General features: G+C 43.8%; 3 protein-coding genes across 6 annotated transcripts; 1 reads left to right on the forward strand and 2 right to left on the reverse strand.

The window, feature by feature from the left end:
- Nucleotides 1–3,109: 3,109 nt before the first annotated feature.
- LOC117776587 (protein DEK-like) lies at nucleotides 3,110–8,077 on the reverse strand. Of its 4 annotated transcripts, none has more exons than XM_034610645.1 (12): nucleotides 7,894–8,077; nucleotides 7,320–7,476; nucleotides 6,892–6,990; nucleotides 6,658–6,767; nucleotides 5,591–5,685; nucleotides 5,189–5,318; nucleotides 4,748–5,098; nucleotides 4,479–4,643; nucleotides 3,979–4,069; nucleotides 3,687–3,829; nucleotides 3,503–3,571; nucleotides 3,110–3,326 (listed from the first exon to the last, which is right to left on the reverse strand). In XM_034610645.1, exons 2-12 carry the CDS (start codon nucleotides 7,441–7,443, stop codon nucleotides 3,315–3,317), a joined length of 1,389 nt encoding a protein of 462 aa, XP_034466536.1. In that variant the 5' UTR covers nucleotides 7,444–7,476; nucleotides 7,894–8,077; the 3' UTR covers nucleotides 3,110–3,314. The 4 variants fall into 4 exon arrangements, with proteins under 4 accessions (XP_034466536.1, XP_034466538.1, XP_034466537.1 ...); XM_034610647.1 differs by having other exon boundaries at nucleotides 4,784–5,098; nucleotides 7,320–7,468; nucleotides 7,893–8,044; XM_034610646.1 differs by having other exon boundaries at nucleotides 4,766–5,098; nucleotides 7,320–7,468; nucleotides 7,893–8,044.
- A 5,012-nt stretch (nucleotides 8,078–13,089) lies between these two features.
- kcnv1 (potassium voltage-gated channel modifier subfamily V member 1) lies at nucleotides 13,090–16,713 on the forward strand. The gene is given in 5 exon segments (XM_034610642.1): nucleotides 13,090–13,412; nucleotides 13,864–14,288; nucleotides 14,291–14,350; nucleotides 14,353–14,532; nucleotides 16,076–16,713. Coding segments are annotated over 5 exon segments (1,482 nt in total). The 5' UTR covers nucleotides 13,090–13,107; the 3' UTR covers nucleotides 16,588–16,713.
- Nucleotides 16,714–24,002: 7,289 nt separating this feature from the next.
- Nucleotides 24,003–25,299, reverse strand: gbp (glycogen synthase kinase binding protein). The gene has a single exon (XM_034610655.1). The coding sequence runs from the start codon at nucleotides 25,163–25,165 to the stop codon at nucleotides 24,653–24,655; it is 513 nt and encodes a 170-aa protein (XP_034466546.1). The 5' UTR covers nucleotides 25,166–25,299; the 3' UTR covers nucleotides 24,003–24,652.
- Nucleotides 25,300–25,561: the final 262 nt, after the last annotated feature.

Genomic DNA, 25,561 nt, shown 5'->3' on the forward strand with positions numbered 1-25,561 from the left:
TCTCCTGGGGATTAATGGCGGCTGGCGAACAACTCATCGGTGCATTACCGCCACCGTCTGGAGGAGGAGGAGAGTGCAGCGGTAGATTGGCACTAAAGTAAAGTTCAGATGAAACTTTATTGATCCACACTTGTTACAGCAGCAGCTCAGGATGAAGAGACAAGAGAATCAAATCATTCAATGTGACTATGTACAAAGTAAAACCTTTCACTGATGGTTTTTATAGAACTTTATAAGTAAAGTGCAGTGACACAGGATGATTGCACGAGCACCTACATGTTTTTGAATGCTGTACCAATGTGTTCCTGTGTAATTTAAATCTCTGTATTCTTGCCATGTTTTGTGACTGTATTCGTTAATGATAGTTTTGCTTAATGGTGCCTGTACGTCGTTGTTTTGCCAAAATATCTGCCTTCTCATTCCCTTCCACTCCCACGTGAGCAGGAACCCGTAGGAAGGAGATATTCAACCCTCTCTGATATAAATTTAATTATTGCATATATAATAATAAAACAACAATCACCCGTTAAATATGTTTCTCTACTAATAATATTTCCATGTGTGTAATTGTATTTTAGTCTTTTATCTGTTTTCATTTTCATGTTCTCTTGTTGACGTCATTCTGAGTCTCTGCTGCTGTAACAACTGTAACGGACCAATGACGATTATCTTATCTTATTATAGATGTGGAGTTAGTTACTGTTGTCTAACTGTGACAGAGTCTCTGAAACATTCCGCTCGTTAGTGTTCATATTTCAAAACTGGAAAAGTGATTCCAGAAGTTTCAGTTATTTTATCTGCAGCATCTATTCATTCATTGTTTGTGGAGTTCATGTGGACATTTCATTCTGTAAAACGTGAGGAAGACATGAAGCTTTCAGATTTTAAATATCCACCTGGACGTCGTCCTGTCTGTATTGCCCCCTGGTGGCTGGCTGCAATATCCGTCATAAACCCTGCCACCTCCATGTTAGCAGATGGGACATGGACCAAACTAAAACATCTAAGTAGACGTTAAATAAATGTTTGTAAAGATGTTTCTGTCATTTCAGGTCGTTCTTATCTCTCTGATGTTTGTTCAGTTGATCAGTTTGGTTTGAATTTGTTATTTGATGATATAAAAACAGTCTCATCTGTCAATCATGACGTATGACATGATTGGTCAGGTTTGGGACCTCGACCCACGGCTCCACAATCAGAGATATTTTGGCTTCCTTCATGTACATGGGACGAGTGTCGTCCATCTTTATACGGTCTGCAACAACAACCCTCAAACAGTGTGACGGTCTTCGTGACATTAATCTCCCTCCATATTTTCCTCCACAACATTTTAAACCGGCACAGCGAATCACAGAGCAGAGAAGTGATGCTCCAGGAGCTGCTGCCTCCTCCAGACCCGACTGATGAAACGAGTTTTATCTCCTGTTGACAAAGACTGATCAAACTTTATTCAAACCATCTCCGTCAGCAATGAATAAAAACACAGGGACATGTTTGGATTTTAATCAAGAAAATGTGGAGCCGACGGTGGAGCCTCCAGTTCCGGGGACAGTCAGCAGAGACACCCGGCGGAGGAGCCTCCAGTTCCGGGGACAGTCAGCAAAGAGCAGCCGACGGAGGAGCCTCCAGTTCCAGGGACAGTCAACAGAGAGCAGCCGACGGAGGAGCCTCCACTTCCAGGGACAGTCAACAGAGAGCAGCCGACGGAGGAGCCTCCAGTTCCGGGGACAGTCAGCAGAGAGCAGCCGGCGGAGGAGCCTCCAGTTCCGGGGACAGTCAGCAGAGAGCAGCCGACGGAGGAGCCTCCAGTTCCAGGGACAGTCAACAGAGAGCAGCCGACGGAGGAGCCTCCACTTCCAGGGACAGTCAACAGAGAGCAGCCGACGGAGGAGCCTCCACTTCCAGGGACAGTCAACAGAGAGCAGCCGACGGAGGAGCCTCCAGTTCCGGGGAAAGTCAGCAGAGAGCAGCCGGCGGAGGAGCCTCCAGTTCCGGGGACAGTCAGCGGAGAGCAGCCGACGGAGGAGCGTCCAGTTCCGGGTCGAGTCTCAACAACGTCACGGTTCGTTTCTCCGGGTCTTCTCGGCCCGAGCTGCGAGAAGACCCGCCCCCTACTCTATCTCTGATTGGTTACAGTTAGGTAAGCAGGGCAGTGATTGTATAGTCAGAGTCAAAACACGAGGGTAAACCAATCAGAGACAGGCAGGGATTCACCTTCTTCTTCTTCTACGCTACACCTGAGTAATTCTCAGTGATGCTGCCCCCTACCGTCTGTCAATGTTGCTTGTCTAACCCTAAACTGAACTTAAACCTAGAACACAAGTAGATTTAATGATTGACATGAAGACTGGATTTCGGTCCCATAATGTCAGTGTAAATAGATTTAGTTCCCACAACACAAAACCACTGCTGGGAAATCGGCCTCATAGCGTTTCCTCACTGATGTTCACTGATGTTCAGGTTCACAACAAAACCTTGATGAATTCTTTTTGAGAAGTGAAACGTGTCAAAGTTAAAGTTCAACAACCAAGAAGTGACTCAAACCACATCAAGACAGTTTTGTTAAAAAAGGTAGAATTTTAATCAGGAAGTAAACGACTGTTAATCTATGAATGTGAAAAGTGTAAATGATGTTTGACAGAGAAAATCACCAAAGGGAACGAACAAATCCAAAATCCACAATAAAAAAGGTTTGACTGTTTTCAGCTTCAAGACAATTAATTACAAATGTTTAAATCAAAAATAACTTAATCTAATAAGAAACACACACATTTTTATCCAAAAATAAAAATGAGTCAAAAGCAAAGATCAGGTTTGTAAAAATGTGTTTTAAATAAAAACAAACACAAAAACACATGAATTCTTACAATGTCCAATATTGTAACCTGCAAAACTGCTTGTATTTGAAGCCAAATGCATCAAGTCAAATTATAGAATTAATGAATCAAACATTTTCTAACAGAGCAGTTGTTTAATTCAGATTTTCTGATACAAACTCTTGTATGAAGTCGACTTCACTGAAGAAAACTACACAACAGTTTGTAAAGTTGAAGAAATGTTGGTTTTTCCACTTGTTTTGAAAAATTGTCCTTTTTTTATTGATTAAAATTTTTTTTCCTACTTTGCTTTGGACTCGAGCAGAGAGCATTAAAAAAGATGAACGATGTGGAGGTAACGTGAAACATTCATAATAATAAAAAACAATCATGTATAAAACAGTTTTTTATGAAAACAAACAGAACTAATGAAACAAACTTTTCAGTCCTTTGTGCTGAACTCTTCTTCTCTTGTGAAGTTTCACGACTTCCTGATCTTCATGTGATGAGCTGTGAGAGAACGGTCACAACACCAACATCAAACCAACTTCTATACACTTCACTGGGGCTTTTTTACGACTGCCTTAAAATTCTTGAACATAAAAAACATATGTTATAAATAAGTTTAAGTTGAGAAGAGTGGATTAATTAATTATATATATATGCGTGTGTGTTCAGATACTCACAGATTTGACTGTCTGTTTGATGTAGTCCTTTTTGCTGCTCAGGTCGTGGTCTGGGAAGCTGTCAAACACCTGAAAGTGTTGTAATTATTTGATGACTTATTCATTTAAAATGAATTTGAAATGTGCAGGATGTAAAGATAGCTCTGCTCCTTTCTCAGGCCTGTGAGCGGAGGCGGCCTCTCACCCTCTGACAGATCTGTTTCATGGTCATCTCCTCCAGATTCGCCTCCTTCAGCAAACTCTGGACCGTGTCCGTCAGCTGTCCGTCGGTCGGGGCTTTCTTGATCATCTTGATGAGCGGCTCGTCGTCGTCTGAACTGTCGTCTGCTGCACGTGAAAACACAAAGCTGTGATGAGGCCGACTGTGGAAATGGTCTGTTACTTACACTGACAGGTGATTCACACTCATCTTTTTCTATCACCAGGTAGATGATCAGCTTTAAAGAACCAACACGTTTAGATCAGATCCCTCTCACCTGTGTTCGTGTTGTTTTTGCGGTTGCTGCTGCTGTCGGCCTTCTTTGTCTTGGCCGCAGGTTTGACCACAGCAGGCTTCTTCTTTTTGGGCTGTAAAACAAAATTATTTATTAAACTGTCAGGGCGTAGCAGAGAAAATTACTTATACATGAACATTTAAAGCAATTTTATTAAAATACTGCTGGTATTAATTAACAGTTTCTACTAAAAGAAATATGTAAAGTAAAAATGTCATCAAATAGTGGTACTTATCAGCTTGAACAATGTGGAGTTTGGGCCTAAAAAAATTCCATTAACCAAACATTTTACACAATTGTTGCAAAATGTTTGCTAAGACTTTATTTAAGTAATTAAAAATAAAAATAAAATACAACCAATTACATAGAACTCAAATTGAGAATATAAATATAAATGTACATCTTATAAAGTGGATACTGATTTAAAACTGGTAAAACTGTCATATTCCATTTTTTGCAGGGTAATAAAAACAAGGTGTTACCTTCTCCTCAGGTTCGCTGACACTGTCGGACTCTGACTCGTCTGAAACGTCCTTCTTCGCTCTCTTCTTAGGAGGACCCGTCTTCTTCGCTGGCGTCCTTTGTCTTTTCACTGACGCTGATTTCTTTGATGCGCTCTTCCCTCCGCTCAACTCTGATTTTGAAGACTGACACAAAAATGTTAGTTACTAAAATGGAAAGTGAATGAAACATTTCCCAGAGGATCAGAACACAAACATTCCAGTTTTGTGCTTGGGTCGGAAAATCTCACATCATAATCCTCATCCTCATAATCCTCATCCTCAACGTCATCGTCGCCCTCCTCCTCTTCGTCAGCAGAATGCTCCGACTTGTCGGATTGGTCTTCCTCTTTCTCTGACAGTTTCTCCTCCATGTCTGATCCCTCAGCCTCAGCCGACGCCCCCACCTTCTCATCCTCCTCCTCATCATCCTCGTCACTGCTAGAGTCCATGACGATGGCTTTGGACTTGCGTCCTGCTTTGGACTTTTTGGGACTGGACGAGCTCATGGGTTTGGATTTGCTCTTTTTCTTGGTCGGTGTCTTCGAGTTGTCGCCCGACAGTTTCTTCTTTGACTTCCTCTTCTTCCTCACAGGGAGACGCTGCCGAGACACAAACAAAAAATAAAAAATAAAAACACTATTTATTGTCACTGTATCATGTTTTAACAAGCAATGATTCCTTTAGTTCACCTTCCCACTGTTTTTAGGTGCAATGAGGAAACTCATGATCCTGTCGACCAGATCCATGTGAGCTCCTTTCTTCTCCAGATCCAAAACACCACAGACAACTTTCAGCTTTGTGTTGTTGAAATTTGAATTTCTGCATCAAAAGAACAGAAGAAAACATGAAGCTCATTGTTCACCTTCAGCAATTAAAACAAATCTTTAAATAGATGTAGTTATTCATTTCCATAGAAAGTAATATGTCATTGTAAAGACAGTCTATTGTCGGTTTATATCAACACAGTTTGAAGGATGGAGAATGTTTCCGCTTTCATTCCCAGAGTTGAAAAGTAATGCTGAGTTGTAGATCAGGTAAAGCTCACTGAGCCTCGGATTCAACCAGATGAAAGTTTCTACACAGAAACTTACTTGCGGAGCTTGTCTCGTTTTTTGATGTACTGTTCACTGTCGCTATCGAAACCAAATCCGTTAAACAGACGCAAGTTCTTCTTTATTGTGGCTATCTGTTGAAAGAGCAAAGAGATCATCCTTAAAGGGGACATATCATGCAAATTCCACTTTGTTAGTGCTTCTACAGGTTAATGTGGGTATCTGGCTCATGTCTACCAACCCAAAAACTCTGGGGAAAAAAACACTCGCGTGTTTTGTTATAGTTCCTCTAAGTCAGAAACGTCATGCTTGAGTGACTCGATTGAGCTTCCTGGGTTTTGTGTCGTAACAAGGTACTGGAAGTCTCCCTACATGGCCTTGGCCCACCCCCCACCTCATCCCCCGTCCCCCCCCGTCCCCCCACACTCGTTACGCCGGGTTTACACCGGAGGCAGCGCCGCTGCGAGGCAGCGCAGCGCCGTTCTCCAGCGCGCAGCCGCCTGGCTGTTCACACGGGACGAGCATTTCTCCGCTGGTCAGCCCCATAGACTGTATATATAAGGTCAGCCCGCGATTCTGCTTTCTCCGCTTGTTGTTGTACCCGTTGAATGTCGGGGTTCAGGGGTAAATGATGGTCTTCATAGCCCCCCCCCCCACCTCTCTTTCTCTCTCTGTCTGTCTGCTTGTAGTGGATGGGCAGAGGGGGACATTTAATTATGTGATTGGGAAAATTAAAACTCCAGGACAACAGAAGGGGAATACAAAGTATGGGATGCATATTTGATAATTTATATCGTATAAAATATGTAATTTATATCGTTTAAAATCATGGGGGGAGAGGGGAGCTGGCTCATTAGCATTTAAAGGAACAGGCACTCAAAACAGGTCACTCTGTGGAGGGCTGTTTTATACAGGGTAAAAAGGAGCTGTTTCAAATGATCCTTGTGGTATTTTGACCAAAGTATGTTACAGACATTTCATTAAGACCCCAAGGAACCATATCAACTTGTGGTAAAATGGGCATGCTATGTCCCCTTTAAATAAACTGGGACTGAAAGTGACCGAAGGTGAAAAGGTTTCATCTCGACGGCTGCGGATGTTCGTACCTTTCCCGGTCTGTCGAACAGGATGGCGTGAAGAGGTTTCAGATCAGCTGGCTTCATCTTGGTGAGCTGGAAGCTGGTGCGTGGAATGTCTCCTAATTTATCTCCACTACCTGAAAAGATGTGAAGTCAAAAGAACGTCAGTATTATATCTGTAAATATCCGGATAGCTCCTCTTTAAATAACAAATATTCATCTCCAGGAATGAAGCCATGTCTCTCATAGTTGAATATTCACCATCTTCAATCTTGAGCTTCTCCATTTGCTTGGGTGCCTGGAAATTGAACCTCTCGAAGGTTTTCTTTGGCCGCTTGCCCTCGATGATGTCACCAACAACTGTAACGAGGATGAAAAACAGAAAGTAAACAATAGAGATGTTCCACAACCAACACCAGCATCAAACATGCATCCGATGCTGCCGTAAATGGCGAGTCGCGCATTAGCGAGTATGTGAATCTATGTTTCACTGATGTGATACCACGTCTTTAATGCATTTTAGTACTTTCACCAACTACTGTTTTTAGAGCGGTGAAGAAGTTTAACATCTAAAGCAAACTGAGCCACAGACTAAACTATGACGACCAGTGACAGCTCCTGTATGAACTGATTCGTTTCAGGTTTCACCACCACAGAAGAATCAGCTGTTGTGTCAAACGTCTCTTTACCGGATGCTTTGACACGACTCATGTTCACACTGGAAAGCTCTTCCTGCGACGTCTCCTGCTGGTCCTCCACTTGCTCCTCGGACACTGCAGAGCTGTCCACGGCTTCCTCCACCACTTCACTCATGTCTGCCTCCGTCCGTCTGAGTGTCAACGTGTCCTGACGGGAGGAAGACAAACGGGTTGACAGAGACTTGTATCCAGATGTGTACCAACAAGCACACAGAGGATTTCATAGAGTTCAACTTCTCTGTAGACTGTAAATACAAGTTTATACCAACAATCTGGATTCATATGTGAAAACTGCAGGAAGTATCTGCCGCCGTTGTAAGTATTATCTATTACATATTGAAATACTTATTGGACAGCAGCAGCCAACTAAATGCTTGTAAATCAAAGATCCACCTTCTCTCTCCTTCTTCTTCACAATAAACGTCGGAGTTGATTCGCGCGCTCAAACTTGCCCCCGGTTCAAAGCGGTTAGCTCCTGTTAGCCCGCCATCCCACTGCGGAGAGAACTACAACTCCCACACTCCCCCCCGGGCCGCTGCGGCGTGTGTGTGTGCGCGCTCCTCACCCGGTGCTGACCGTTTCCCGGTGACTTTCAGAACCGAACCCGGTGTCGGTGTGTGTCTGCGCGGAGCTCCGTGTTGTTAGCTCCGTGTTGTTACCCGCCTCCTGCTAGCGCGGACTTCTTCTTCTTCTCCTGGGGATTAATGGCGGCTGGCGAACAACTCATCGGTGCATTACCGCCACCGTCTGGAGGAGGAGGAGAGTGCAGCGGTAGATTGGCACTAAAGTAAAGTTCAGATGAAACTTTATTGATCCACACTTGTTACAGCAGCAGCTCAGATGAAGAGACAAGAGAAGAGACAAGAGAATCAAATCATTCAATGTGACTATGTACAAAGTAAAACCTTTCACTGATGGTTTTTATAGAACTTTATAAGTAAAGTGCAGTGACACAGGATGATTGCACGAGCACCTACATGTTTTTGAATGCTGTACCAATGTGTTCCTGTGTAATTTAAATCTCTGTATTCTTGCCATGTTTTGTGACTGTATTCGTTAATGATAGTTTTGCTTAATGGTGCCTGTACGTCGTTGTTTTGCCAAAATATCTGCCTTCTCATTCCCTTCCACTCCCACGTGAGCAGGAACCCGTAGGAAGGAGATATTCAACCCTCTCTGATATAAATTTAATTATTGCATATATAATAATAATAAAACAACAACAATCACCCTTAAATATGTTTCTCTACTAATAATATTTCCATTCGTAGTGAAAGTTGTATTTTATAGCCTATCTTATTCTGTTTTCATTTTCATGTTCTCTTGTTGACGTCATTCTGAGTCTCTGCTGCTGTAACAACTGTAACGGACCAATGACGATTATCTTATCTTATTATAGATGTGGAGTTAGTTACTGTTGTCTAACTGTGACAGAGTCTCTGAAACATTCCGCTCGTTAGTGTTCATATTTCAAAACTGGAAAAGTGATTCCAGAAGTTTCAGTTATTTTATCTGCAGCATCTATTCATTCATTGTTTGTGGAGTTCATGTGGACATTTCATTCTGTAAAACGTGAGGAAGACATGAAGCTTTCAGATTTTAAATATCCACCTGGACGTCGTCCTGTCTGCTCTTTCTGTGTCTCGTGTCTCAATCAGCCTGTTTGGTTCCAGCTCCACAGACAGAGCAGCCGCAGGCTCCTTACCCAGAGACACATGTCTGGGTAATGAGACGGGGGGGCAGCAGCAGGAGCGTCCACCTGACAGGATGGAGCAGCTGTAATTGTCCCCGGAGACGAGCATCGTGTGGTCAGCCGCCTGAAACAGATTCAAACTTCTCCACGTCTCAGACACAGCAGGAAAACAAACTTTCTTTTACAGAGGTTCATTCTGAATTCAGTTCATTATAAATATCTTTTATTACCAATACATTTAATTCTACATTAATGGAGAACCTTCTTTAAAACACTGTTGATTTTTACACAGGTTTCAATATTTATCCATTGATATGAAGGAACACTGGACAAACATGATGTGTAATCTGTATAATCTGTGGCTGTGATTTGCTGCAGTATGAGGAGTTTACATGTGGTTTGTTATAATATGTCATTAGTATGGAGGACATATGGAACACTTGAGTCATATCTAATATCATGTACAATATCTTATCTAGTATCGTTTCTTATCTTATGTATATAGTACTCTATCATATTGTATCTAGTATCGTGTCTAACATTATTTCGCATTGTACCAAATATTCAGATTTTGGTTGGAATAAGATATTTATTTATATTTGTAAGTGTTAAAATAAAACGTCTTCTGGAATATGAACATTAATCAGAGCAGAAGTGTTGACATATATAAAGGTTTCATGATTCTGATGTGCCGCAGGACACATGGTGGCGCTGTGGCATCAGGGATGTGCGCGATAGAAGTGGAGCATCTTTTTAATTCCAATAAAGTTTGATTCAGAAAACCATGTTGTTGCCTAGCAGCAGGCTTTCAAACGGGATGAAAGAGTATGGAGGGTTATTAATGCCACGAGAGCCGGAGGAAGCCACAGTGAGCCGAGCCGCAGGCGACCGGAGCTGCGGTTCTGACTAAACTCTGTAATTCAGATTATTTAATTTATTTAATGGAGTTTTTCAATTAAAACGTGAACAAGGTTGTTTTTAAATTTTTCTGATCGTTGATAAATCACGTGAAAAATCCAAAGACAGAAATGATCTTATCCCACTAACAGGTGTGTTATGTTGTAACATCTAATAACAGACTGTAAATAAAGATGGACGACATGACAGCTCCCTCAAAGTGAAGCCACAGTGTCTTCATCGCCCCCTGGTGGCTGGCTGCAATATCCGTCATAAACCCTGCCACCTCCATGTTAGTAGATGGGACATGGACCAAACTAAAACATCTAAGTAGACGTTAAATAAATGTTTGTAAAGATGTTTCTGTCATTTCAGGTCGTTCTTATCTCACTGATGTTTGTTCAGTTGATCAGTTTGGTTTGAATTAGTTATTTGATGATATAAAAACAGTCTCATCTGTCAATCATGACGTATGACATGATTGGTCAGGTTTGGGACCTCGACCCACGGCTCCACAATCAGAGATATTTTGGCTTCCTTCATGTACATGGGACGAGTGTCGTCCATCTTTATACGGTCTGCAACAACAACCCTCAAACAGTGTGACGGTCTTCGTGACATTAATCTCCCTCCATATTTTCCTCCACAACATTTTAAACCGGCACAGCGAATCACAGAGCAGAGAAGTGATGCTCCAGGAGCTGCTGCCTCCTCCAGACCCGACTGATGACACGAGTTTTATCTCCTGTTGACAAAGACTGATCAAACTTTATTCAAACCATCTCCGTCAGCAATGAATAAAAACACAGGGACATGTTTGGATTTTAATCAAGAAAATGTGGAGTTATCAAACAAAGTGCTGAAGATTCTCTTCTTTTAGACCAGGTAAGATCTATCTCTCTATATCCATCCATCCATCTATCTCTCTATCTCTCTATCCATCCATCTATCTGTCTATCTATCTATCTATCTATCTATCTGTCTATCTATCTATCTATCTATCTATCTATCTATCTATCTATCCGTCTGTCTGTCTGTCTGTCTGTATATTTTAATTATATAATTGCAGGTGCTTGTAACTGATTGAGACTAATTATAATAATTAGAAATTAATAGAAATCAGCCCAGTGAGATTTTATGTTATTTCAGTTTATTTTTCTCTGAGACATTTTACAGAAAAGCTATGAATGAGTTTCTCTGTGGATGTCGACTTGAGAGAAACCGACTGAATCTGTCGGTTTCTTCATGCTTCTGTAAATATTTTGATTTATTAATTTTTTCTTCTATAACAGACGAGTGGAAAGAAAACATAGAAAATACATATTCAGTCTTTTATGCATCTATTGCATTTTGAAGAGTTTTGTCATAAATTGAATCACAGGCTGTTTTCTCAAGATGGTTCATTTTAGATTAAGATGCTGTGAAACAATGCGTCAGAGCTGAGAGTATTTTTTATTCATATCCTCCTGGACAATCGTTTATATCGGAGGTTTCTGTCTCCAAGACAGACTTTGTGGTTTCTCTTGTTAAATGTTAATGTCGACTCGTTCTCGGTCTCATCTCACAGCTGAAGACGAGGCTGCACAGAAACAGTCGGAACATGAATTAGATCAAACATCATGTATATGAAGTGAGGACACACACGTCCTCCAGCTACGACCTTTAATCTGACCTCACACATCATGTTTATACGTGTTAGTCCCTCTGGTTTGAATCTACTGAAAACTGAAGAGGAAAAATAAGATCAATGTGTGATTCTCCTCAACAGCACAAGTTGTAATTTTTTACATAAACTGAACAAGATTTTAATTTGAATTATTACAGTTTGTAATGTTCTAAACCCAAGTTCAATATTTAGTTACAGTAAAATCACTTTTGTGCCCAAATACAACATAAAGAATCGCAGCATGTTTGTTAAATCTTAAACATTAAATCTTAAACATTAAATCTTTGTTACTAAACTTTCTGCCGCTCGTGCTTCGTTATCAGAGACAGATTCAGATTCAGACAAACAACATTTGAAGAATTATCAAAACCTAAGTCTTTTTATTGCTGTTTTGGGTTCAGGGTCATTATACATTAAAATATGTCTTGTACACAGATTGTATGGAGATACCAATAAATCGTTTTTTACAATTTTAACCTGGCCACATTACAGCATTAACATTTAAGTGAATATTTGAAGAAATTCTCTCAAGTCATATTGTGTTCACAAGAACGGGACAAACGGATGCTGCACAACCCAGAAACATAATAAGTGGGAAACGGTTCAGCAGGGATTGGCGGCTGCTTCAACCTTTAACCTTTAAAAGCTTTAAAAGGTGGAGACCACCCAATCCTGTCTCTGCTCAAATGGCCTCATGTAATATTCAGAGAATTAGTGAGATGACAGCGTCACAACTGGTAAAAGGGAAAGAATGATCACAGGAAAAGTAGCATTAGATCTATTAATTAGAAAAGCCAGCTAAAATATTTAAATACGGCAGAAGCCAGAGATCTGCACAAGTAGGACACGGACTGTTCTAACTTCTCTGCTTCTTAGTGTCTCGTTCTTCTTCATCCTCCACTGCTGTAATAACTGAGGTTACGTGAGGGTGTTCCTGTCCCTTCTGACAACAGCAGGTTCCACAAGTCCATAAAACAGACGACTTCACTCTGTTCATGTCTTTTCAAATGGTCACAGAGTTATAGACTCAGCAGCTCTATCACTGAGCACTACCTGCTCAGCATTGAGCCGCAGACAGACAGTTAGAAACATGAGGTGCATTTCAATCCACCTGTTTTATGTGCAAACATAGGTGGGAAAAAGTTCATGTCCCAAAAGGTTGTTTAGGTGCATCGACAGAAATGATGACGTAAAGAACAAATATTTTTTCATCACGTTAATAGATTTACTTATTTGGTTTGAGCTTAGTTTGGAGCTCTTTTAATCAGGTGAAGTTGTTGCCCTCCTCTACAGTGGTGTAATGGCACCTAACTGGAGGATTAGCGCCACCTACTGCTCATCCCGGTGAACCACCACTAAATGTTTGCATAATGGCTTATCATCTTGTTGGGTTAGGGAGTGCATAACTGTTTACAGGAACATGAGCCGATAAAGAAGCCATAAAGAGTAATTTGCTTCCTTTTGAAATGAACGTTATTGACGTCTCTCAACATTCAACTCTCCAACAGCTCCCCCCCTCCACCATGAGCCGCCCTTCAAGTTCGGTGGCGGCGGCTGAGCTCTACGGCGACAGCACCTCACCGGTGTCTCTGGACTCCAGTGTTTTCTTCAGCGAGACGACGGCGTCCTGCGTCAGAGACGTTGACTTCTTCATCATCAACGTTGGAGGGAGTCGCTACGTGCTGTCCCAGGAGCTGCTGGCGTCCTACCCAGAGACCCGGCTGGGGAAACTGGCCTCCTGCAGCCGGGACTCGGCTCTGGAGCTCTGCGATGACGCGGACCTCCTGGAGAACGAGTTCTTCTTTGACCGAAATTCACAGACCTTCCAGTAGGTGGCACCTCCCTCTCCTCCCTTTGCCACGCAAAATGTCGAGTTGCAACAATCAAAGATGACAAATTATTATCTACCCAAAATTTGTACTAACCCTGATCTGAGAATCTCATGCTCACTTTAAGTACAGTGTGATATCGATGTGCAAGAAAGCTGCTCACAAACTTTCACAAAGATGCAAGTATTTGCAAACAAAACCACCAAGATCCAGCTTTAGTCTTCAGTGAGAACGGGTCCGATTGGCTGGGACGACTTTTCTTTCCAGAATGTCTCAGAACTGCACCTGGTGGAGATCAGATCACAGAGGGAGCAAGGCTAACACCAGATCCATACGTTTTCTTGTTCTTCCCCTATAAAGGACAGAAATGGCCTCGAGTCGTACAGTAAAGCAAAGAAAGCACAATAACTGTGTCACTTCTTTCTCGTCTCTCTGTATTTCTGCCAACAGGTACGTGATGAACTTCTACCGGACGGGTCACCTGCACGTCAGGGAGGAGCTGTGTGAGGTCTCCTTCCTGCAGGAGATTGAGTACTGGGGCATCGACGAAGTTCGGATCAACCCTTGCTGCCGCGAGCGTTACTATCGCCGCAAGGAGCAGAAGGAGAGCCTCGATGTTCAGGGAGAGTTTGAGGCTGATGATGATGATGAAGATGATTTTATAGGCGCTGTCTTCCCTGCTCTCCGCAGACGCCTTTGGGACCTTCTGGAGAAACCTGACTCGTCACGGGCAGCTCGCACCTTCAGCTCACTGTCCCTGCTCTTCGTGGGGCTGTCGCTGATCAACATGGTGCTCATCTCGCTGGACTTAGGGGAGGACGTTGGAGTGAGTGATGTTGGAATTAGCGCACCGTTACTGTTTGATGCCCTGGAGTACGGTGCGTGGTGTGGTTCACGGGCGAGCTGGCACTTCGGTTTCTCTGTGTGAGGGATAAGTGCGGTTCAGCCAGAACATCCTCAACGTGATCGACCTGCTGGCCATCCTGCCCTTCTATGTGACGCTGGCGGTGGAGAACCTCCATGGAGGAACCACCGAGCTGGAGAACATGGGCCGCGTGGTGCAGGTCCTCCGACTCCTCAGGTCCCTCCGCATGCTGAAGCTGGGACGACACTCGACAGGTAAACACGGATCTATGCCCTTTACTCTTTGAGAGTGGGGGGGTGGGGGTGGAGCCCAGTTAACTGTTGGAGCCGCTGCTCTCAGCTCACACCTGAACCGTGTTCACGCAGAAAAGAACATGATACAGAACGTTCAGACAAAAAGTCTGAAGTGATGTCGGGACCTGAGGTGCAGACGTCTGGATTAATGTGCTGACGGCTGCGTGGCGTGTTTCTCACTCTCGTTCCCTCCACACGTGTCCGCAGCCCGTCGGCGGTTTCAGATACAAGATGTGAAAGAGAAATGGAAATTCTTCTCGGTGAAGCTGCAGCTTGAGATTACAGCCAGGAGGTTTTCTGAGGACGACACGGACGAGAGAAAAGAAATATTGATTTGTATTTTGGTAAATTCCTTGAGGAGACGGAGGGAGGAGAGAGAGTGTGAGATTATTCTGTGTGAGTGTGTCTGAGTGTGTCAGGGATGTATGAACACTTTGATGTGGGTGATTTCAGGAAGGATGATAATCCCTGGACTCAACTCATGAATAATAGAAGAGAAGATGGAGAGAGTGGTGATGGAGGGGTGAGTGAAAGAGTGAGAGAGAAAAGAAGGATAAAAATATGAAAAGTGTTTGGCTATGGAAAAGTTGTCTGGTTCAGTCATGAGGTCATTTTAGAGGTCAACACTTAAAGAGTGAATTTGAAAGGAGCAACGTGTAATTTTCTGCCACTAGGGGGCGTCTCATTCATGAGAATATTAAAAGACAGAGTTTGTTGACGTGGTGAAGCAATGCGGGACGATGGGAGTTCTCCTCCCAGTTAGGATTCCTTCAGTGTTGATGGTTCAGGAGGTTTTTATCAGGAGATGAATTCTCCTGCGAGTCGAGTTTTTCTGTTTATTAACTGAAGCCTCAGACTGGACGGGAAAAAAGACCTGATTACCTGCATCAGACGCTCAAACACAAGAACTACTGGAAAAGTCCTTTAAAAAGGTTATTCTGACTTTTACTCTTTAAAGGTCCAGTGTGTAGGATTTAGTGCGTCAACACTTCGTGTCAGATCCTCTTTAACTTCGTCTCTGTCTCTCACAGGAGAATCGAGAGATTCATCCCGGGATGTGAACGTTGGCTCGTACGTGGCTGTATTTATACATTTCCTCTTACGGCTCTTGTTATTTCTCCTCGCCGAGCGGCTTCAGTCGCCTCTTTCAACATTTGAGGGAAACCAGGACGCTCACAATCTGTCGCTCGCTGGCGACGGGGGGGGATACATGAGTTTTCCTCTTTTCTCTACAAAGTGACATAATCAGAAAACAGAGAAACTAAAAGACTGAGGATGTGTCAATGTTCAACTTTCACTCAGATTATTATTATGGTTAAGAAATGTTATTGAATGAAAACTGTTCTCCTGCACATTGAAATCTGACGCCACAGTGAGTGAAGACTTCTGACCACAGGTTGTAAATAAAGATGGCCGACATGACATTTCCAACACAGAAGAGAATCAACCTGTTGAAAATTAAATGTAACTTGAAGTTTCTGCCGTTTCTTCCTCCTCTGCTCAGGCCTGAAGTCTCTGGGTATGACCATCGCTCAGTGCTACGAGGAAGTCGGCCTCCTGCTCCTCTTCCTCGGCGTCGGCATCTCCATCTTCGCCATGGTGGTCTTCGCTCTGGAGCACGACCTTCCTGCCACGACCTTCACCAGCGTACCAGCCGCTTGGTGGTGGGCCACCACCTCCATGACCACGGTCGGCTACGGGGACATCCGGCCCGACACGGTTTTGGGGAAGGTGCTGGCCTTCCTCTGCATCCTGTCCGGGATCCTCATCCTGGCGCTGCCCATCGCCATCATCAACGACCGCTTCTCCGCCTGCTACTTCACCCTGAAGATGAAAGAGGCGGCGATGCGGCACGGCGAGATGCTCAAGAGGCTGGCCCGGGGCTCGATGGTGGAGACAGGGGAGGGTGGGGTGGGGGGAGGCGTGAACTTAAGGGACGCCTACGCCAGGAGCGTCCTGGAGATGTTGAGGCGAGCGAGCACTCGCAGCAGCGGAGGAGAGGAACTGTGGTGGTAGAACCAGGAGACGAGACCTGGTGGTTGATGTTTCCCATAATGCACTGCTTCACCATGCTTCTGGAAACTGGATTTATTGCTACAAAAATCTTGCTTCAGTGGAAAGTTGTTTTTTTCCTCCATATACAACGTGGTCTCTCTGCACCACCTTAAAAACCATCGGTGCCTCACCGTCATCACTCTGAGAATCAGTCATCAGTAAATTCTCCTGTGGGTCAGAGCGGTCCCTTCAAATGTCACAGTGACTGAATCAAATCACTGACCTGGGAGCCACAGACGTTCCTCTCTCTCACTGTCGGGTTTGGAGATTGGACATCAGATGTTTTTGTCTTTTCAATGATCTGGAATCTTCCTTCATCACAAAAATATGAACAGATTCAAACTGGAACCAGCAGTTTGATACCACGACCTTTTCTCACGTGCAATTTTATCCCACAGCGTGTTGTGACCTTTGACCTCCCGGCTCTCTCTCTCTCTCTCTCTCTCTCTCTCTCCTCTCTCTCTCTCTCTCTCTCTCTTCCCTCTCTCTCTCTCTCTCTCTCTCTCCTCTCTCTCCTCTCTCTCTGTCTCTCTCTCTCTCTCTGTCTCTCTCTCTCTCTGTCTCTCTCTCTCTCTCTCTCTCTCTCTCTCTCTCTCTCTCTGTCTCTCTCTCTGTCTCTCTCTCCTTCCTCTCTCTCTCCTCTCTCTCTGTCTCTCTCTCTCTCTTCTCTCTCTCCTCTGTCTCTCTCTCTCTCTCTCTCTCTCTCTCTCTGAAAGAACCTCTTTTTATTTCTTCTTAAAAATGTAAAATGCAGATGTGATGCTCCAGTTAGTTTTTTCTCTGGCTGCAGAGCCGGAGGCATCAAACGGTGAATTCAGGTCAGTGGTGAAGTCAGCGAGGCAGGAGATCATCGGCTGTACCTGTGGTGATGGTCCAGATTAAAAAGAGAGGGAGAGAGGAGGAGTTTTATCGAGACACGACGTGAACCTGAGAAAAGCTGTTTGGACCGCGACGATTTGAGACATGAAGCAAACAGTGTTGAGCTCCACTGAAAAATCTCCTGTCCTACTTAACGTCAGCTCAGTTGAGACGAGCTTGTTTTCCACTCCGGTCTGTTGAGGTTCCCCAGAGAACCGGCGTCGTTCCAGCTCGACTCACCGATCATCTGCTCCTCTTGTTTCCAGAAACAACTCAGAATCAGCAAAGACGAGGGACGACCTCTTTAAAGCATCAACAGGACGGAGCCACAGACGTTTAGTGTCGACTTCATGTGTTTAACTCAGAGGATCTTTGCTTTACAGAGTAAAACTCACACAGAGTCACTGGAGAATAAGAATCTGTCTCTGACGACCTGGATATTATGTTAAATACACGATGTTTAATTAAAGCAAAGAATATTATCTCACACACACACACGTTGAAAAATGAAATCGACCTCCATCCACACAAGCGTTTCAGCTCCTTATCAAAATATTATAAATATTAATATCCACACTAACACACATGAAAACACACGTCACATGACCATGACCGTACTCTGGTCATGTGATGTAAACAGGAAGTGGATTGTCTCCTCTGCAGTTGGTTGCTTAGTTACAGAAAAACTACGGACGAGGAACTCGACGATGAAAAGTAGGAGCAACGATTTCTGTCCCGTTTCGAAGTCTCGTTCAAATGTGTCCTTCCACCTCCAAGGTTTTAATAAATCTATTAAACGGGCAGAGTAAAGAAATGTGAGTAAGAAATATAACACTTCAGTTTACTTCCACAACATGATGAAATGTTTCTTACGCTTCCTCCTCCCCTCACGGTCAGCCGTGCTTTCTGAAAAGAGGCGTGGCTTTGCTGCAGTCGCAGGCTTCACTTTGCTTCTCTCTGTTGGTGGGTGTTCAGAGGTGTCGTCCAATCAGCAGCGACGTGTATAAACTCCGCCTTATGAAAAGACGGTGACACGATGGATCGTAAAGATGCAGCAGCTGCTGTTTCACATCGAAGGAAACTGTTAGGAGACAAGTTTATATTTTATAATGAAGTTATTTAGTAAAATGAATCATCTGAATCTGTCCTTACATCAAGTGTATTATTAAACACATTTAAACTCATGTCATCTTCGTCCCAGTTTCTTCCCACCGAAAGAAGAAGAATGACCTTCTCAGCTGCTGTCGTTCAACAGATGATAACACGCCACATCAACGTGTAGATTCAAGTCTTACTAGGTTTTGCTCGAGCTGAACTCAGGTTCATGAAACTACAGGCAGCACCTCCACATTCAACACTGAGACCTGTAGCAGAATATCATTCATAATCTTTGAGCTTTCTTTAGTGTGAAATGTAGAAATATTCAAACTAAACAAGGATCCTCTCATCATCGTCCTCTGGTCACAGTGTGTCCTCATGTGATGACACGTCTTTTGCCTGCTGGCGTGTCCTGTGTCCGTCCTCTCTGCTGGGACTCTGTCCTCTCTGCTTCTAAAACCAGCTTCATGAATTCATTCAGCTCCAGTGAAGCGACGAGGAATCTAACATGGAGGAGGAGGGGTTCACGACCTATACTCTGAACATCCTTCAGCCTTTGACTGTTGGTCAGAGAAACCAAATCATTTGAATAAATCATGTGGACTGTAAAAACGTCCACATGTTATGAACTAAATCATGATAATAAAAAACTAAAGGGATTTATAAATAAAATTTGTATTCATATCAAGTATTTTGTGCTGTTTGTTATCACTCCATCGGTCTGCCGTGTTAAACACATCTGCAGTTTTCACAGAGGAAACATTTTATTCACACGTCGGCTGCTCAGAAATAACGACCACACCGAGGGAGCAGCACAACGTTCAGATGTTCCCCAGGAATTCCCCGGCCGGGACGCCTCATTAGCCCAGTTCTGTCCGGAGAGAAGGTGTCGGAGCTGGATGAGATCGTTCCAAGGACGAAGCTGCAGGAATCCAGCTGACGGGAGGCGAGAGGAAGAGAAACGAGGCCACGCTCACATTCTTCTCTTCAGACCGTCCTCGTGTCCTCAGGACTTTTTATAGAAAATAGAAATCGTTTATGTTCCATCCATCGTTCTGTGTTATTCTCTATTTTCCACATAGGTATTGATTTTTTTCTTGTGAGAACGTGATTAGTGGTTTTGGTCTGGTGGTGGTGCTAGAGAGTCACAGTTTATCCTCTGAGTACCATGAAAATAAATGTCTGCTGGCCCCGATGGGCCCCACCACTGCCCCACAAACTCTTTAGTGGGGCCCTGCTGATGTCGCTATAGCTACTGCTAGCATCTACTCATAACGGACATGTGACACATTGATCTGTAAACTGTCTATCGACATCCTGAATGTGAGGCGTTTGGTGAATAGTTAGCATCTAGAGAAGTTAGCATCTAAAGAATTTAGCATCTAGATAGTTAGCATCTCGAGAAGTTAGCATCTCGAGAAGTTAGCACCTCGAGAAGTTAGCATCTAGAGAAGTTAGCATCTAGAGAAGTTAGCATCTAGAGAAGTTAGCATCTAGAGAAGTTAGCATCTAGAGATAGTCTAAATGTGAGTCGTTAAGGGAACAGCAGAAATTTTGTTAACGTATTTATGGAACATCTGTGAATTGTAGCATCTACCGAGCGCCTGCGTGTGAGGTGTTCAGGGAACACTGGTAAATTCAGAATCCACGATGTTCCCTGAGCCTGTGAGGCGTCAACGTCACCGCTGCTGCTGGAACACACTCAACTTTAGGTCCCAGATTATTTTCCGTAATGATAAAATAATGTGTTTACACTGAACCTTTTCAGCTTCCTGGTTATTTCCTCTGAAACTGTCTGTGCAGCAGGTGAATCCTGTTTTTCCTGCTCGACAGTGAGGTCATGATGTATCAGTGATGGTGACAGCGGCGGCACCAGAGCTTCTCCAGACCTCTGGACTCTTTGTCCACGGTGTCAGTCTGACGCTCTGCAGGCCAGATGTGAAAGACGCTCTTCATCCTGTCCACACACCACAAACTGCTGCTGCACATGTTACAGTCCAGACACGTTTCACATGATTTACTATGAGTTCACTGACTGGACCTCAGAATCTCTACAGCGTAAACTCCTGTCCAACAAGAGTTCTCCTTCATGTGCACCACGATCAAATGACTTTTATGTATTCTGAGCATTTTGTTTCTGGAAAACAAAATATCTATAGAGTCGGAGTCTGTGCAGTAGGTCCTGCCCATACACCTGCTCGACCAATCAGGAGCCAGTCTCCGCTGTCAATCAGAGCCAGTCTCCCTGTCAATCATGAGTCAGTCTCCGCTGTCAATCAGAGTCAGTCTCAGCTGTCAATCATGACGTCTCCGCCTGTTTTTATATCATCAATAACTGATTCAAACCAAACTGATCAGAAACACTTGAACAAACATCAGTGAGAGAAGAACGACCTGAAATGACAGAAACATCTTTACAAACATTTATTTAGATTTTTATAGTTGTCCCATCTCCCATCTGCTAACATGGAGGAGGTTTATGACCGATACTGCAGCCACACACTAGGGGGCGATAGAGACACTTTGGTTTCACCTTTGTGGCTCAGTCCATCTTTATTTACAGTTTACAGCAGTAATACTTTTGCGTGTAAATGTTTTGATCGGCTGACGACAGGATCAGATGATTATCTGACGACATGATGTGAATCACACGGAGTCAGAGCTCTTGGTTAAAGAGTCAAAGTTCTTTTAAATCGCTCTGTTCCAGGCTCCATTGACACAAACAGTCATTTTACAGAACACAGGAGCTGCTGTCTCCTGCTTCCTGGATCAGCTCGTTTGTGATGGAAGACGTTTTCAGATCAAATGTCCGATGGAGGCTGTAAAGTTAAAGTTGTCACTTCAGTTTTCAGACACTCGAGCGAAACCACATGATGCTTTTGTGTTTTTTATTTCCATCCTCAGTTCAATCAGAGGTCAAGAACTCCTCCTCCGGGATTTTCCTCATAGTTCAGAGGAAAATCTCGGATGTGATTCGTCACTGACGCTTAATGTTGGATTTTCACGTTTCTCTTTGAATGTCTTTAACTGTGTTTCAGTCCCAGTTTGTGTTAGGACCTGTTTCCACGGTGACACGGCTCAGACGTGGTGTAAATACATCATGTCTGAGTCATGTGTGTGACTAAAAAACATATGTTTTATTATATCATAGCCCCCCCCGTCTTAATTTAGCTTCAGTAAATCTCCTCTGCTGCTGTTGACGACATTTTTTAATCCAGTGTTTAATGAGATTAACTGGTCGAAAATATTCCTTCATTTGTTTTTTAAATTCTGATCTTGGTTCCTTTGGCAGCGAAAGCCACCAAATATTTAAACATGTATTTGATCATTTCACATCAACATTAATATAATAAGACTGTTTGATGAGGCTGAAAGAAAACTTGACTTCATTAGATTAAATGATTTTAAGAATTCTGACTTCATCCTCGCTTTAGTTTTGACTTTAATACTTTATATTTTTTTTCTTTGTGTTTATTTTGGCGTTGACTATTAAAATTGTGACTTAGTTAAATAATATAACGATATCATCCTGCAAAATTAACAATATAGTTGTAAGAACGAACGTAGGTATTAAATTATTTAAGTTATTTCATGAGAATATAAGAAGTCGTTGATTTGAGGAGAGTAAAAACCTGATGGTGTCATGCTGCCCTCTAGAGGACAACCATAGTAATTACACTGCAGTGTGTCAGATGATATGTATATAGCATTATTATAATAATATATACTCTATACTCAATACTTTTATCCTCACACGTTACCAGAACAAAACTAGTTTCAAAACAAAAAATAACAAAAAAATATATATTAAAAGCGATAAATGTAACAGATGATAAAATAATAAAATAGCTTCAAATCTAATTAAAATTAATCTACACAAGTAAAAAGATAGTCATAAAACATTACTATAGAGTAAATAGGAATTAAGAAATAATATAAAAAGTATAAATAGTACTTGTTTTCCTTAAGATTAAAAATGCTTGATATATTTTTATACGTTTGTCCACCAAAATAATACTGATATAAATGTATTGTAAATATATATTTGTTTTTATTCATTTGAATATGGATAATATATATGAGTATTGTTTTTACTATTTAGATTTCAATGGTCATAACATTTTTCTCACTAAACAATAGACAAGAGAAGAAATTGTCTGTTTGCAAATGTACATAATTATAAAGATAATAATATAAAGACGATCAATGACAAGTGACTGTTTATAAACATGATCAATGAACAGATTACATCATCTGATTTAAGAGCAGATACAGAAATTGTGGCTTCACCTTATTTTTATATTCAGTCTCAGTTTTTCTATTTTTACCTCTGGTTCGTGTCAGTGATGCTTGTGAATCCGACCTGAAGCATCAAGCTGCCGCCACAGAGACGAGCTCCTTCACACTCAGTGTCAGATAAGATGTTTATTAATATTTACACCAGAGAATAATTCATGGATCTTGATGAAATGTTTAGAGAACTGATGTCTGTCACTGATCTGCTGCAGCTTGGTTGAATCTCTACTGAGTGATGATCTAGTTGTAAAGTTTTGGTTGAACTTTTAGTCCTCAGACATCACACTGAACATTTTCAATTAATTAAAAACGTAGTAGAAAACACTGCATTAAGTTTTAAAACCCTTTGTGTATAAATCGTGATGTGAAATATTAAATAGTTTTGTTAAAATAATTATTAGATTTAAGTGGAATAGGAATTTCTTCATTAGAGGAGAGCAGCAGTGTGTGTGTGTGTGTGTGTGTGTGTGTGTGTGTGTGTGTGTGTGTGTGTGTGTGTGTGACCTGAGCCTGAACAATGTGATTGCTCAGAGGCCAAACATCCACCTGGAGACAGAAACACGATGTCCACCCCCCAGCAGAGGGAGCCCTGTAAACAATGAGGGACCTTGACTGGCTCACTGCTCTAAACGCCACCACAGCAAAACATGTTTTTCACCTCTGGTGTCATGCTGCCTGTTGTGATCCGCCAAGAGGGGGGGGGGTATTTATAGGCTGATAATGAGCATGTGGCCTCCTGCTCCACGTTGTCCACTCACCAGAGGACCAGTGAGGTTTCTGCAAACACCAGAGCTCCACCAAAGAAAATCCCCACAGAGGTTTGGAAAAACAAGTGTTTATTAAGACAACAACAAAAAAAGGCCTGAATACTCAGGAACATTATCGGGAACTTCGTTACGAAGCAGTCGTGGTGATTTTTCTTTACACAGAAGAAACAAATACAAAACAGACAGAACTCCTCACTGGAATTCTGGAAAAATGTGAAAGCACCACCAGAGTCAGGTGACCATCGACCTCCAGACACAGACTACAGACAAATGGCTTCACGTCACAGAGCCGGGTGTTGGTGTCTTCTCCTCTTCCTCATCCCTGTGTGTGTGTGTGTGTGTGTGTGTGTGTGTGTGTGTGTGTGTGTGTGTGTGTGTGTGTGTGTACGTTCCCCTCAGACACTGAGGACACGCTTGGAGCTGCAGCTCAGAGACATCTGCTCTGAGTTAAAGGACAAACTGAACAACATGAAATGAACTGAGAGAACAGACAGGAAGGGGGGGGTCCCTTCTCTCTTTGTACAGCAGCTTCCAGCATCAGACTGTAAACAAACCGAACCACCCGCCCCCCCATCCCCCTGGTGTCAGAGCGGGGAACAGCTCCATGGATACGCCAAGTCAAAACACGAGGCAGTTCCGGGATGAAGTGGTAAACAAAAACAATGAGGAAGCTCCAACTTCCTGTGACGCCATCATCCAACGGGCTGAGAAGAACTTCCATTGTTCAGGAATCACAGGAGTGACGAGGGGCTAGCGTTAGCCTGCTAGCTCCCCCCCCCCCGGAGGTCTGCCCCACTCTGACACATTGAACATAAACATCACGGCTCAGCAGCCGAGGGGCTAGCAGGTCAGCTAGGCTAACTGCTAGCCGACGCATCGTAACAAACTAATGAAATTAATAAACGAAGCTACCAGTCCTGTAAAGTCTCGGTCACACTGTCCGTGAGTCCGGGTCCGTGCGGCTGTCCGGCCGCCGGGGGCTCGGTGAGTCCCGGTGCGTCCCGGTATCAGCTCGGCACGGTGTCCGCCACCTGCGGGAAATCTGCACAGTCTGCGGCGGAGAACTGCAGCCGCCTCACGGCCTCTTTGATCAGGTTCCCCGATAGAATTAACTCCTGCAGGAGCCGGTGCGGGTCGTCCTCCTCCGCGCCGACCCTCTTCTTGTTCCACGGTCTGATCTGGTCCCAGTCCTGGTCCCCGTTGGACCCGGGGATGTTGTACGGGCTCGCCCTGCTGCTCCCCCGGTGTCCGCGGCTCCGGAGCCGCATGCAGCAGCCGCCGCGCTTCTGCCCCGGAGCCGCGGTGCCGCCGCCGAGCATCGCCGCCGGCTTGGCCCCGCCGCCGGAGAGGCCGTGCAGGCAGGACACGGACAGCGACACCGTCTTCTGGCCGCAGCCGCCGCTGTTGTTGTTGTGGAGCTGCAGAGCTTCGCCGATTCTGGTCACCAGCGCGTCCACCTCTTTGGAGTCCACGGTGACCGACTGCTCCAGAAAGATGTAGTTCTCCTTCCGGCAGGGCATGGTGCTCGGGCCGGCTGGCGGTGCTGCAGTGTGTGTGGGCTGGTTGAGGGTTTGAATCCGGGCTGACTGAGCCCCGGGCCGCTGCTCGCTGCCTCCACGCTGCTGCTCCGCTCCCGACAGCCACCGCTCATTTGTAAACAATGGATGACGCGGCCCGGACTCTACCACGATCCCTGCGAGAGGGGGGGGGGGTTCCTAAACCAAAATACAGTGCGTGACCACACGAGAGCCCCGCGGCCACCCACCACGCAGACTCTATGAAATACACAATCATCTGTGAAATCTTAAAACACTAAATATGAACCAAAATCCGCATGTTTGGTGTTTTTTAGGTGATTTTATTCCCGCCTCCCCCCCCACCACGCTCCTGCTGTGGACGGTTCCAAATGCACATTA

The sequence above is a fragment of the Hippoglossus hippoglossus genome, chromosome 16 (genome assembly GCF_009819705.1).
Source record: "Hippoglossus hippoglossus isolate fHipHip1 chromosome 16, fHipHip1.pri, whole genome shotgun sequence".
NCBI classification, from domain to species: Eukaryota; Metazoa; Chordata; class Actinopteri; order Pleuronectiformes; family Pleuronectidae; genus Hippoglossus; species Hippoglossus hippoglossus.

Bases quoted from the DNA above. Each gene is read 5' to 3' on its own strand.
- LOC117776587 (XM_034610645.1), bottom strand. From the start codon at position 7,443: ATGAGTGAAGTGGTGGAGGAAGCCGTGGACAGCTCTGCAGTGTCCGAG. The intron at 5,099-5,188 runs GTGAACTAAAGG...GTGTCTCGGCAG, and splicing joins CACCTAAAAACAGTGGGAAG to CGTCTCCCTGTGAGGAAGAA. The intron at 3,572-3,686 runs GTGAGAGGCCGC...CAACACTTTCAG, and splicing joins TGAAACAGATCTGTCAGAGG to GTGTTTGACAGCTTCCCAGA.
- gbp (XM_034610655.1), bottom strand. From the start codon at position 25,165: ATGCCCTGCCGGAAGGAGAACTACATCTTTCTGGAGCAGTCGGTCACC.